Source organism: Schistocerca americana, chromosome 3, assembly GCF_021461395.2.
Source record: "Schistocerca americana isolate TAMUIC-IGC-003095 chromosome 3, iqSchAmer2.1, whole genome shotgun sequence".
NCBI classification, from domain to species: Eukaryota; Metazoa; Arthropoda; class Insecta; order Orthoptera; family Acrididae; genus Schistocerca; species Schistocerca americana.
Genome location: NC_060121.1, coordinates 943,712,879 through 943,726,616, shown reverse-complemented (window position 1 = coordinate 943,726,616; position 13,738 = coordinate 943,712,879). Strand labels below are relative to the sequence as shown.

At 42.1% G+C, this 13,738-nt stretch overlaps 1 protein-coding gene across 1 annotated transcript in view; it reads right to left on the bottom strand.

Annotated features, from left to right (window-relative positions):
* Positions 1-13,738, bottom strand: part of LOC124606815 (WD repeat-containing protein 19) — a 303,209-nt gene that overhangs the window by 208,570 nt on the left and 80,901 nt on the right. Inside the window, exon 5 of the mRNA XM_047138882.1 lies at positions 1,520-1,632. Within this exon, the coding sequence (XP_046994838.1) occupies positions 1,520-1,632 (113 nt within the window). The remainder of the gene's footprint in view (positions 1-1,519; positions 1,633-13,738) is intronic.

Genomic DNA, 13,738 nt, shown 5'->3' with positions numbered 1-13,738 from the left:
AATTCCACCATGGATGCTTGGATATTTTCTTTAACGGAATCAAATCTTTTGCTTTCTGTATAATTTTCGTTCGGAAATCTTTCCAGTTGTTTGTTGGTTGTTTATCCCATGCTTCTGTAATTTCTGATTCCTTGATATTTTTCAAGTCAAATTTGGGAATTAGTGGTGATTTCCTTTGGCGTTTCCTTTTTGGAGTGAATTTAATTTTAACTCTGGTAAGGTAGTGGTCAGAATCTATATTTGCCCCTCTGCGGACTTGAACGTCGTGTATTTCTTTCTGGAAGTCATAGGAGATCGCAACATGGTCTATTTGGAATTCACCAAGCTGAAGGTTTGGTGATCTCCATGTTTTTTGTTTCTTGGGGTCTTTTCGAAGTGATGTTGTCACGATTTTTAGGTTGTTTTGCTGACATAACTCGATGAGTCTCATGCCGTTCTTGTTTGTGAATTTGTGTGCAGGGTAATTACCGACTGTTTTTTTATATTTCCTCTCTTTGCCAATTTGCGCGTTGAAATCCCCTAGAAGAATTTTTACATCCTCCTTTGGAATTTTGGACATTTCAGTTTCGAGTTTTTCCCAAAATTTTTCTGTCTTCTCCGGTTCTTTTTTGTTGGCAATGTTGGTAGGTGCATGAACATTAATAAATGTATATATTTTGTTGGTGTGCTTGATTCGCATGGTCATTAGTCTGTTACTGATTTGATTCATGTCTATAACAGAGTCAAGGGTGTCCTTATTTACAATAAAAGCCATGCCAAATATTGCAGCTCCTTTGCCAATTTTCTTGTCTGTTTTACTTTTAAAGATACGGTAATTGTTGTAGTCTATTGTTTCTGAATCAGTGAATCTGGTCTCTTGGAGAGCAAGGATTTGAATTTTCTGTTTGTTGAGTTCTGTTGTAAGATTATGAAGTTTGCCTGTCTGAATTAGTGTCTGAATGTTAAAAGTGCCAATAAATGTATGGGACTTTCGTGGACGTTTACTAGAGAACTCCGACTTTCTCTGTCGTACGAGCCCAAGCTCCCCAGAATCCGATAGCTTGGTTGTCGCCACAGGGCGAGTGGATTGGCCACCTGGGGTAATATTAATTTTACTTGTACGAATCATACTGCTTGTAATTAAGTTCCAGCTAATGCTGGGTAGTTAGAACCAGGGATTGTTAGTTCCTGGAGCTTGGTGTTCAGCCGCACCTCACATGGTGAACAGACGCTGGCCAGAGTACCGGTGGTTGCCACACAGACGTGTCTGGGCTTTTCAATATGCTTTATCTTGTTGATAAATATATAAAACAAACATCTGTGACAGGTTACTGAACATGCTTCATAAATAAAAAGAACCAAAAGGCAGAAGCCACAGATTAAACAGCCTTTCATTTATTTGCATAGACGGATCACATATCCAAAAACATTTATGTGATCTTTGCACCTACAAATTACGATTATTTCTTACCATCACTTCTCGTACCATCAACATACAGATATGAAAAATATTTATTTTTAAAATTCAAGGTACACAAACCATTTGTATGTGACAACATGGCCATATCGTTGTTGGAATGCTAACTCCACAGGATTGTCAGGGTCATGAAGATTGTAAAGGAAAAGTGTTCGCTTTCCCACCAGAAGACTGACCTACAATCAGAGGAAAGAGGTTTTATTACTTTTGAATTACGAATAATATTACGAATTTAAAATACAAGATCAATATCAATATTCAATAACAAGTAAGTTAAATATTGAGTCCCAAAATTAAATATAAAAATTTATCTTCAAACAAAAGGATTTCCACATTAAATATATATGCATGCAAATGGTTGTGTTGCCATTAAGGACAATGTGTAAGTAAAAGTAACAAGGAAGACAATAGTTTTGATTACCCACGGGACAGCTATTGGCCCATTGGTACAAGATACACCATGCATAAGATAACATTTCACAAATACTGTGCAGACCTTCACCAGATGACCGAGAACTTCACACTATCTGTGTAACGATTTTCCCAAAGAAGACAGGAATTGTGCTGAGTGAAGAAATGTTTAAAAAAAAAAAATTGGCTAACTACTGTTATTACAGTCTTAGGAATGATATGGCTAAAAGGAGAAACTGCACACACCAGTGGGAATACAGGGCAAGTTTTGCAGCACCATGATAAGTCCTGAGTTAACATGCCTGTATGGAATGGAGATCAACAAGCTGTTGCTGATTGCACACATATCTCATTCTGATGCTGTATTTCTTGTCACTGCTGGGAAATGGGACGACATTACTCACAGCTTACAGCTGAATAAAAAAGGGTAACCATCCTGGTGTTGAACACTATGCAACACAGGAGTCCTGTAATTACTTTTTAGACTACGTGTAAGAATACTAGAGCGACTGACCTTGTCCATTTGATGTTTTTCATTTGGATTGCTCCCTGGACTGCACATTCACAATGATTTTGCTATGCTCTGGACTTTGGGTTTGGCCAGTCGTTCACTTCACGAACTCCACTCATACAATGGTTTCTCCCTATAATTGCCACAAGGCTCGAAAAAAGTTGGTGTCATCAAATTGTGCCCAGATCGTGAGCCATGGCATCAACAGTGTCACTGCCCTTTTGTGACACCACCTGTTTAGCATGCTGCAAATCAGAGCATCTAACAACAGTTTGCTTTGGCTGGCATGTAACAACAACAATAACCATCAGTATGATGCATGCTATCTTGCCAGGGTCCACAGTAGTAGCACAAGGGATGCAGAAGCTCATGCTGCAGGTGGAAATTAATGGAGCAACTACAGATTTCTAGCTGGGCACAGGCACAGCCATGTGTTTGATTAATGTGGACAAGTACCAGCGCATCAGTTCTCCACACCTATGATATCCTCAGCACATGTCCTTAACATCAGTAATCTGCAGAATTCTTGAACATATAGTAAGTTTGAATATAATAAATTTCCTTGAGACAAGAAAGTTTTTGTCCCTAAGTCAACATGGATTTAGAAAGTATAGCTTTGACCTTTTCTCACATGATATCCTATGAACCATGGACAAAGGGCGACAGGCAGATTTCATATTCCTAGATTTCCCAAAAGCATCTGACACCGTGCCCAACTGAGACTGTTAACAAAGGTCCAAGCACACAGAATAGGTTTCCAGATATGTGAGTGATTCAGAGACTTCTTTTTATTGTCCTTGACAGCGAGTGTTCGTCACAGACAAGGGTATTGTCAGGAGTGTCCGAGAGAATTGTTATAGGACTGCTCTTGTGCTCTACACACATAAATCATCTGACCAATATGGTGAGCAGCAACCTGCAACTGTTTGCTGATGACACAGCAGTATATAAGAAAATATCATTGTTGAGTGGCTGCAGAAGCTTAAAGGATGATTTACGCAGAATTTCTATTTGGTGTGAAGAATGGCAACTTGTTCTAAATGTGGAAAAACGTAAGTTAATGCAGATGACTTGAAAAAATATTCCTGTAACGTTCAAATACAGCATTAGTGGTTTGCTGTTTGGCGAAGTCCCGATGATCAAATATCGAAGTGTACTACTGCAAAATGATATGAAATTAAATAGGCATGTAAAGACAGTTGTAGGGAAGGCAAATGGTTGACTTTGGTTTATTGTGAGAGTTTTAAGAAAGTGTAGCTCATCTATAAAGGAGACTGTGTAGAGCACACTTGTGCAAGCCATTCTTGAGAACTGCTGAAATGTCTGGGATGCCCACCAGGTTGGACTAAAGGAAGACATCAAAGCAGTTAAGAAGAGTGCAGATAGATTTGTTAACAGTAGATTTTAGCAACATGTGAGTTTTACAGAGATGCTGCTTGAACTCAAACAGGAATCCCTGGAGGTAAGATGATGTTCTTTTCACAAAATGCTATTTATAAAATTTAGAGAACTGGCATTTGCAGCTGATATCAGCACTACTCTACTGCTGCCAACGTATGTTTCGTGTAAGGACAGTGAGGCAGAGAGGTCTTGAATGGAGGTATACAGACAGTTATATTTCCCTTGCTCCAACTGCGAGTGAAATAGGAAAGGAAATTACTACTACTACTACTACTACTACTACTACTACTAGGTATGTAGATGGAGATACAGATAAAGACATACAATGGCCAGTCAATCCCGTTGAGGGGTCAAATCACAGTCCAAGTATAAAATTGAAGTTCGGTAACTAACCCTGCTATAGTCAACTACTGGATGACAACTAACATTTTTGAGTTAGACAGTTTTGTGCTTTTTGATTTCCAAATTTAAGACCAAGTAAATCTAGTTTCAACTGTGATATAATTCCCACAACTTGATACATAATTTGTGCGTATAAGCAATTGTTTGAACCTACATTAAGTAGTGCAACAAGTTTCCAAGACCACATATTCTTAAGGCTTTCAGAGCTCTAAGTTTTGTAGAGCATATCCAGTGCCTTTCACCCTGTGCAATCAAGCTAGAGTGCAGCAAGATAGTTTACAAAGTATGGGAGTAATGTTTCCAGCATCATCTATCCAAAGGGCAATGACCATGGGTGCAGTTAAGAATCTAAATGGATCACTTAAGAGTTTGTGGTGATTTTAGGTCTACCTTTAATGCTCAATCACATGTCGATCTGTATCCGACTCGTAGGCCAGAGGAACTTGTGAAACTGGTGGGGGCTGTTATTTTTTAAAGATAGATCTCACTGACATCTACTTCCTATTGCCACCAGGTGACCAGACAAAACAGTTATTAGCGATAAATACACCATTCAGCATGTATCATTATAACAGGCTGCCTTTTGTGTTGCAAGTTCTCCCATAATATTTCAGAGATACCTTGAGCAACTCATTCAAAATATCCCCAACTGTGTTCATTACTTAGATGACTTCCTAATTATCAGGGCCATGTGCGAGCAGCATCCGTGCGATCTACAGATGTTGCTTGCATGGCTCCGAGTCCATGCTCTGTCTAGTCGCCTCTCACAGCAAGCATAGTTCATTTGAACCAAGGACATATATTAAGAAAAGTAGGGCTCACACCTACACATGATCATATGGATGCAATAACTAACATACAAGCTCCAAAGAATCTCAGAGGACTATAGTCATTCCTTGGCAAAATAAATTATTACACGAAATTTATTCCCAAGATAGCCCTGATTTTCCATCCTCTTAACCATTGTGCAAAAAAGTTTTTAAATTTGCATGATCAGAGCCATAGTTTTTTCTCAATTTAGAAAGTATCTTAGAGGCAATGGCTATAATATAAAATGGCAAGATGTTTCACAAACATTTATGTATGGTACTGTCACTTGATCATCAATCACAGCTACTCATTATGCCATTCTCTCCTCATCCAAAATACCCCTTTAAAATGCCACAGTGACTGCAACAGTTGGCATTATTCCTTAGTAACTATACCTATAAGATCCATTATCGACTCATCATACACCACTAAAATGTAAACACCTTTTCCCACTTGCTGTACAGCCCAGATAAAGAGATTGAGAGGCATAAAGTGCAGTGTTCTGCTTTAGATGCAATTCAATGACACACTCTTGATAAATTCCCGGTTACCGGGTGAAGAAGCAAGAGAAACAGGCCATGATACACAACTCTGAAGGGTATTGTCTGCTGTATGGCAGGGATGGCCAGAGAACCTGCCTAAGGGCACCAACCTGGCATAGTGGACCTATTTTTCATTATGGCACCAGCTTAATGTCAATGATGGTGCCATACTGTTAGCCAAGGACGATTCTGAATGCCAGGTGGTAGTTCCCTCATGCTCTGCCCCCACATACTGAAGCTCCTCCACACTGCACATTTGGAAATGTGCACACTGGAGGAAAAAGCGTGGCATCATGTGTACTGGCCTGGTGTTGGTGCCTCCACGGAACACACTGTATGGAACTACCAGGCCTGCACCCACAATCAGTCAGTCCTAGCACAGCATTTCAAACCATGGCCACACACTGGCTACCCCTAGAAAAGAGTACACATTCATATAGCTGAACCATTCTGGGTAGTTATGTGATTGCTAGTTGTCAACATTCTCTCTAACTTTTCATATCTGGCATGGATGGCTACTACCACTGCAGATGCTCTCATCCAAATCACAATCATATTTGCAATAGATGTGGCATCTTATAAACTGGTTTCCAACAGTGGCCATCATTTCATGACATTTGCGTTTCAGGATTTTTGTAAACACAGCAGCAATGAGCACCTGACCACCACCCCCTTGCACTCCACCTCCAATTGGAAAGCCAAGCAGATGATCAGGACCTTCAAAACATAGATGTGTCAGATAATGAAGACTGCTGACTCCAGAGAAGCACTCACCAGCCTACCGGTCCAGTCCCATAAATGGATGTAGCCCAGCTGAAATTTTACATGGACCATATCCTGCACCCTCTTCGGCCTGCTGTGCCCAACTAAAGGAGGCCACCACCCAGACCCCCTCCCCTTTCACCCATGGCCATTGACTGGGTATGACCTATGCAATCATGCCAGGGACAAGCCTGCCCGCTACTGCTACAGCCTTTGCACTTGTGTTAGGTGTTGACTTGGGGGTCAACAGTAACCAGCAAAGGGAGCTGATGGAGGTGGAACCACTTCCACTACTTAAGTCACTTCTGGCTCCCTCCAAAATCAGCAAGTTCCTCCCAGACAGTCGATGGGGAAATTAATCTTTTCAGACTGAGATCATTTGGAGGCCAAACTGTTGTCTCCATCTCCACCATGGCCAGCACCCACTCCCCTGTTGACAGGACCAAGCTGAACCCCACAACCCATCGATCAGCTGAGACTCCCACAGACAGCACCAACATCCAGCTCTGTCGATCACGCTGAGAAACTATCCTGGAAGCCTTTTGTGGGGATTCTGGCACCTCTCTCCCCCCTTCCTCAATGAATCTGGCACAGGCTCAGCCAATTGTGGCCCTAAGTACTGATTAAGGGTCGAGAGGGGTGCAGTGTTTGACAGTCATTCGGATTCCCTGACCAGCTCGAGTACTACTAGGGAGGACAGAACACACATACTTAGGCTTCATACTCCAGCATAGTTTACTGCCACAGGGCAGCACCAACACATCTACAGGCATGTCCTGTAGGGACTTCTACTGATGTGAGAGAGCATGGCCTCACACCTGTCGGTTTTCTCGCTATTCTACAAATCTTTCAATATGCGCTATTTATAATAGAGTAATTGGCATTGCCTGTTTGATGTTTTCAATTCAAATTGTTATTTGGACACACCTTAAATCTTCAAGACTATTTTGCTACACTCTGAATTGCTCCACTGGTCTCTGTGTTACTGTCAGTACAAGTGATCATAAACTGTGTCTTACCAACACAGAGTAGGACAAAAAAAAAAAAATGGTAGCACCCTGAAGCTTCTGATGAACTGCGAGGAACAGATGATGAAAAAGATCATGGGGTGACTGAAACTTTAAATTCTTCAAGCAGGTTGGTCCTAATTTGTGGGCTGGGTACTACAAAAAAGGGCAAGGAGGGTGTCAGGAAACGTGGGTAGCACATTCTATGGATGTTAGGCAGAGGTCCTACCTGAGGGCCTTAAGTCACATTCCAAATGGTAACACCGCCCAAGGGCAGGTGTGGTGGGGCTGTTCCCCTTGCGTGCAAAAGGAATTTCATACATTGGGTGATTAGGAAATTGTCGGAAGGTGAATGGATTTCATAAGTGAGGAATAGTTGGGACAGTTGGAAGCGAAAAGTAGTGATCCATACCCCAAGAGGTGTGGACAAGTTAGCAGGGAGAGTCAAGCTTTCACATGAAGCTAGTTCTTAGTTGACAAATGTGGGGTATCTATGTCAGCTTTTATTCAAAGAGGAGTCCCAAAAATTAGGACAGTGTCACTGCGTACTCACATAAAATTCTATGTCAGAATTGACATTTCACATGGGAGAAAACTGGAAGTAATGGGGAAGAGTCAAAGTGGATGGTGCCTTGGAACTAGTGTTTTGCCAAGACTACAGATTGGCTGATGGACCAAATGCAGAAGTCATCAAGGTAGAGTTCAAGGATGACCATTGGTCCAATAGAGGTCACTTGCAGATTGATGGTGGTAAGATAGCAAGTAATTGTAACATTCAGCACAGAGCCCTATGGGACACCATTCTCTTGGCTCCATGGGGAGCTGAGTGAAGTACCAACTCTAATCTGAAACAATAACATAAACGCTGATCAACAAAAATTGGTGGGGATCCTCATTGGCCCCAGTCATGGAGAATAAGTAAAATAGGATAGTGGAGCAGTGTTGTATGCCTTGTTGTTGTTGTTATCTTCAGTCTGAAGACTGGATTGAAGCAGCTCTCCATGATACTCTATGCCGTGCAAGCCTCTTCATCTCTGCGTAACTACTGCAACCTACATCCTTCTGAATCTCCTGACTGTATTCATCTCTTGGTCTCCCTCTATGATTTTCATCTTCCATCCTTCCCTTCAGTGCTGAATTGGTGACCCCTTGATGTCTCAGATACTGTCCATTCCATTCAACTGTTCTTCCAAATTCGTTGCTGTCTCTGGCAGAATTACAATGTGTCATCGGCAAACCTCAAAGTTTTATTTCTTCTCCCTGGACTTTAATTCCTACTTTAAAGTTTTCTTTTGTTTTCTTTACTGCTTGTTCAATATACAGATTGAATAACAATGGGAGTAGGCTACAATCCCGTCTCTCTCCCTTCTCAACCACCGCTACCCTCTCATGCCACTCGACTCTTATAAGTGCCATTTGGTTTCTGTACAAACTGTAAATATCCTTTCACTCCCTGTCTTTTACCCCTGTCACCTTTACAATTCAAAAGAGTGTATTCCCCGAGGTCAAATTCTACCAGTTTTTCCAATCTTCTGAAAAGAATTTTTGTCAGTATTTAGCAACCGTGACTTATTAAACTGATAGCAGGTCAAAGGAGACTGTAATAAAAGTATTGGCATTTAGAAAAAGGCTTTCAGATTGCTGTTTCGAACCTAACCAGATGGTCAGTAATGGACCACCTCTTCCGGAAACCACACTAATATGGGTAAAAGACACTGTGATTCAAGAACCCAGCATAATTGTTGGGCTACCATCCTTTCAAACAGTCTTCAGAGCACATTAGTGAGGCTAAGCAGTCAGTAGCTGTCAATGGACATCCAATATTTGCCTAGTTTAAGGACTGGGACAATGATACTATCTTGCCTTTGTGGAGGGAAAACACCTTCTCGCTACGCATGATTGAAGAGACAGAAGCAAAAGAAGTCTCTGAATAATATTCAGATGTTGACTCATCTAATGATGAATCAGATCATGGCCTGGGTCTGTATTACATGACGAATCAAGAGCATGAAGCAGTTCCCAGTCAGTGAAAAGGCAGGTAAGAGGGAATGCTGATTTAGTCACAAAGAGGGTTGCAAGGTGTTTGGCAAGAACCAATGCATCGGTAGGTATGCCACCATAAGGATGAAACCCAATCTTTTTGCAGCCCAGTAGACTAAGGGCTTGGCCCGCATCTAGTATAAAGAGGCATAAGTTCCCAATGAGGAGATGTAATGCTCCCAATATTCCTTTTTACTACATTTAATCAGATACTGAGTCTTAGCAGAGACACTTAAGAATGATGAAGGGCCCTTTGATGATCCTGATCAGCTGTTGTAATGCCTTTGGCCCCCCATGGCACTAGATGAAGGCAGAATGGGCCTCTCCAGGGGATGGGAGGGAGGGGGGGGGGGCGGCTAGAAGTTCCAATGGGTGTTTACATCAGAGAAGTTTCCCATAACCTCACTGGTGCAGTGTGGCAGAGAGGGGATGAAGTCAACAGCAGAGACATACAACTGCCAGTTGACTCTTTGAACAGCCCAACGGCCAGTCACCCTTTGGAGAGCCCAGCACGAAGTTGGGTGATGACAAGGAAGTGACAGGACCACCAGAAAGTGGTCACTGTCACAAAGAGTGTCACACAGTGACCACTGTAGCAACTCAACGAGACTGAAAGAAAAGATGCTAAGGTTAATGATTGAAAAGGCAACAGGAAGCACTGAAGTTGGTAGAAGAAGCAAATCAAAATCAGAAAGAAGCTGGGATATCAGAAGGCCCCTGGCACAGATGAAGTGGCATTTCCTCACAGGGGAAAAGAGGAGGGCGAGGTGTTGGATTAAAGTGGTCAGCTCTAGGTAAGTAACTGACCTACCTGGTGGTAAACAACCATTATAAATAGTGATCCCCATGGTTGTTTACACTCGCCTGGCTACTGCTTTGAATTTGATATGGACGGGACTCCACTCACCAGTGACATCTGTGCAAATCAATACACAAATCCCTCCTGACACTCACTCGGGACCAGTATGGTTCTGACAGAACATACGGTAATGTCAAAAAGTTGGAGAATGGTTATTAGCAAAGTGTGTTTCTTGGAGAGCAACATAGATAACAGAACAATAAGAAAGTAGCTGTTGCAGCCCTGACAGGTGACAATAACATCAATTCCAGTTCCACTGGATCACCACACTGATGCTGTCCTGATTAGATGTGAAGAGGCCAGCAGGACAGGTCATGGCACGGATTACTGTCTGTCACCAGTGAAAGTGAAGCAACATCAAAGAACATTTTGAAGCCCGATGGTGTGGGAGGATCTGTCACCTCCATTTTCAGTGGAATAGCCTTCTCTTGAGATTTTTTCTTTTTCTCTTTCACAACTTTTGGCGGACAAGAATCTTGTGAGGGCTTATCTGCTGTTAGTGTGCAAATGGATGAAGAGTGGGCAGCCCTTGGATCCACAGTCCATGGCTACTTCAGCCACTGGCTTGGGTCAGGTTGTTGACTGAGGACTTCTGAGGAGAGAATTGCCAAAAGGGAGCCCTACCACCTCTAAATGCCAGTGGTGGATGGAGCTTCCCAAGCTGGGTGCAGAGTGTGATTCTCAAAGGTGGTGCCAGGATCCACATAGAGGGGAGGGGCCATAGCACTCATGGTCAATTTTATTTGCACAGCTATCAGAGGCTGACTTCGAAGGAGTAAATAAGTCAGGTGCCGCTGACAACCTGGCCACACTACTAACAAAAAGGGATAGATGGGTTCACAGTGCAGCATAATTTTGACTTTCTTTGGAAGTGAACCCCCCTCAAATTCAAGGATCAGTGTCAATCTTGTTATCTAGCAGGCCACAATGTACATGAAATACAAAGAGAATCCCACACCTTTCCGTCTGTTGGCATGGTTCTCCATCTATCTTCAGCATTACATTCCAGTGAAAAATCAATTCCTGCACCATGTTTAGGTTCTTATGTGGCGTTATGGTAACATCACCATGTTGTTCACAAGAGAATAATACCTGGGACTGGATACACTTTGTGTTCTTCATTAAGATAGTACTAATTCAAAATTTACTAAGGGAAGAGAGTATGCCAAATATATTTTCAACATTCTCTACAAAAACATTAGTTTGGTAGAGACAAAGGGTCGTGCATCTGTTTGTGTACAACCCAGAACTGAGAGGAGTAAGTGTCTCCAAGTCACTTGGTTCCCCCCCCCCCCCCCCTTGCCATGATGTGGCCAAGGAGGGTAAGTTCCTACAGTCATAACAATCTGCACTCAGCTGCAGTCTGTCTGAAGAGACTATTGGAGCTTCGTGTCTGTCGGCTAACTTAGATCATTTCATGACATCAAATATCTGCTACGATGCAGCCTTGTGCAAACAATGGCTCTCATTATGTGTGCAGCCCAGCCAGGGCACAGATCTAGCCATGATGGCCAGTGATGTGTGGGGAAATGACAGTTCAGCATCATTACTGGGATCCTTGCATGGTCAGGTGGCTACTACTGTATGAGTACCTGATACCCCCACATGGACTGGCTACAATGCTGTGTATTGTGCAACTTTCTGTGCCTTGTCCACATGTGCTGTAACAAACTTTTGAAATGGTACAGGTCAAACCCAGATGTGTGGAATGAAAAAAGTTAATTCAAATATGTGATGTAAAGTGCAGAAAGCCATAATCAACATCCTGCAAGCCAGCTGGGCTGTCAGCAGAGAACCTGTCATAGAAAATAAGTCTGAGAAAAGACACAGTCAGAAAAGAAAATTGCAGCACAGGATAAGAAGTACTGTAGTAGCTTGAGGTCCCATGCTCGACACGCGCATATTAACAACAGTGTTGTTAGACGCCCTAGGGGGCAGAAAAGCTGGTGCCAGGAGTAAGGATCCAGACAGTATAGGTCGTGAAATCGAACAAGTTGTGCTCTGCAGCATATTCCACCAATGGTTGGTCAAGTCTACTCTCAGCTGCAGTTTGACAGTGACCATTCATTTGGGCGCACAGTTGGTTCATGGTCATCCCCACATAAAGTGCTGTGCCTGAACTGCAACAGAACTGATAGATGACATGGCTGCTTTCACGAATTATCATGTGACAGGACTGGAGTGGAATGAGCTGGATGGATGAATTAAACAGATCTCGCAGCTGGGTCATCCCCTGGAACATGACGCTTGCGGCAATGGGCTGGAAATGTGTGTGTGACACAGGTATGAATCAGGATAATGTGTATGTTGGGTAGCAGTAGAATATCGGTTTAGAGGGAGTGGGAAGGAATGTGGGTAGAATGTCCTTCCTTTCCAGCCATGATGATACAGATAATGAAAGCCCTGCCAAAAGGCTATGTCCTCTCCCTCTCCCTCCACCATTCAAACTCGTACAACTGTTGCCTCCCTCCTCCAAATCTCTCACCCACTCCCTGCATCTTTACTCCCTTCACCTACAGACACAACCCCTCACTGCCCAAATACCTGCTGAACTGCAGTCCCGGCATTGTGTATTCAGCATCTCAATGACTCTACTATCTAGTACATTGTTAACTTTACTCCTAAATTATTTAGATTCTGCCAAATCTTTTCTTACAACATTTAACAGTGTTAAAGAATGCTAGAAATATTTCAGCTTTTTGCCAAATTCCTTCAGAAGTAGAAAACAACATGCACATTGTTGTTGCGTGAACGTATGATTCTCTACTTCTGAAGAACAATTTTGTCTGCAAGCTGAAATGTTTCTACTATTTTTTCCACATTGTGCCTGTTCGCTAATCAATGCCTCCTCTACATAGTAAGTAGCAATCTATCCTCGCCCTATCATTGTTATTCTACCTTGGACTTTTTATTATTTGATTATACCATATTTAAGTTTTACAGTAAAAGAAAAATAGGTCCCTTCCATTCGAGTTGCCTGTCAGGATATATGACAAGTACAAATTGATGATTATGGTTTCAGACAAATTATTTCTATGGCAGAAAACCAGATTACAATACAATTACAGCAACATTTGCTATAAATTGCTGTCTGGTGGCATTGCCCATCAGGATTAAAGGAAGAATCACCAGAATGATGCACATGACATTTCCTAAGGATCCAGTTGATACAACAACAACAAATATGGCCACTTAGCAAACACGTCAAAGTATTCCAGTGAATAACATTCATGCAAGACAATACTTTGTTCACAAATCATTGTAGTGAACACAAAATATAACTTTTCTTGAGAGAATTATATAATAATGAGACAACCAAATGGCTGCCCACTACTTACCTTAAAAAAAATGAAATTCTATGTACTACCAATAGAATCACATAGAAATACAAAAAACCTAGCCAAGTTTTTGGGACTAGTAGTTCCCCATTCAGGGGGGAAAGAGGACATGTAGGCTCCAATCATCCTGATGTCTGTGTGACCTTCTCTCCTTTCTGAGTCTCCCCAATATATTCCTCTTTCCTCCCCGAGGAAATTA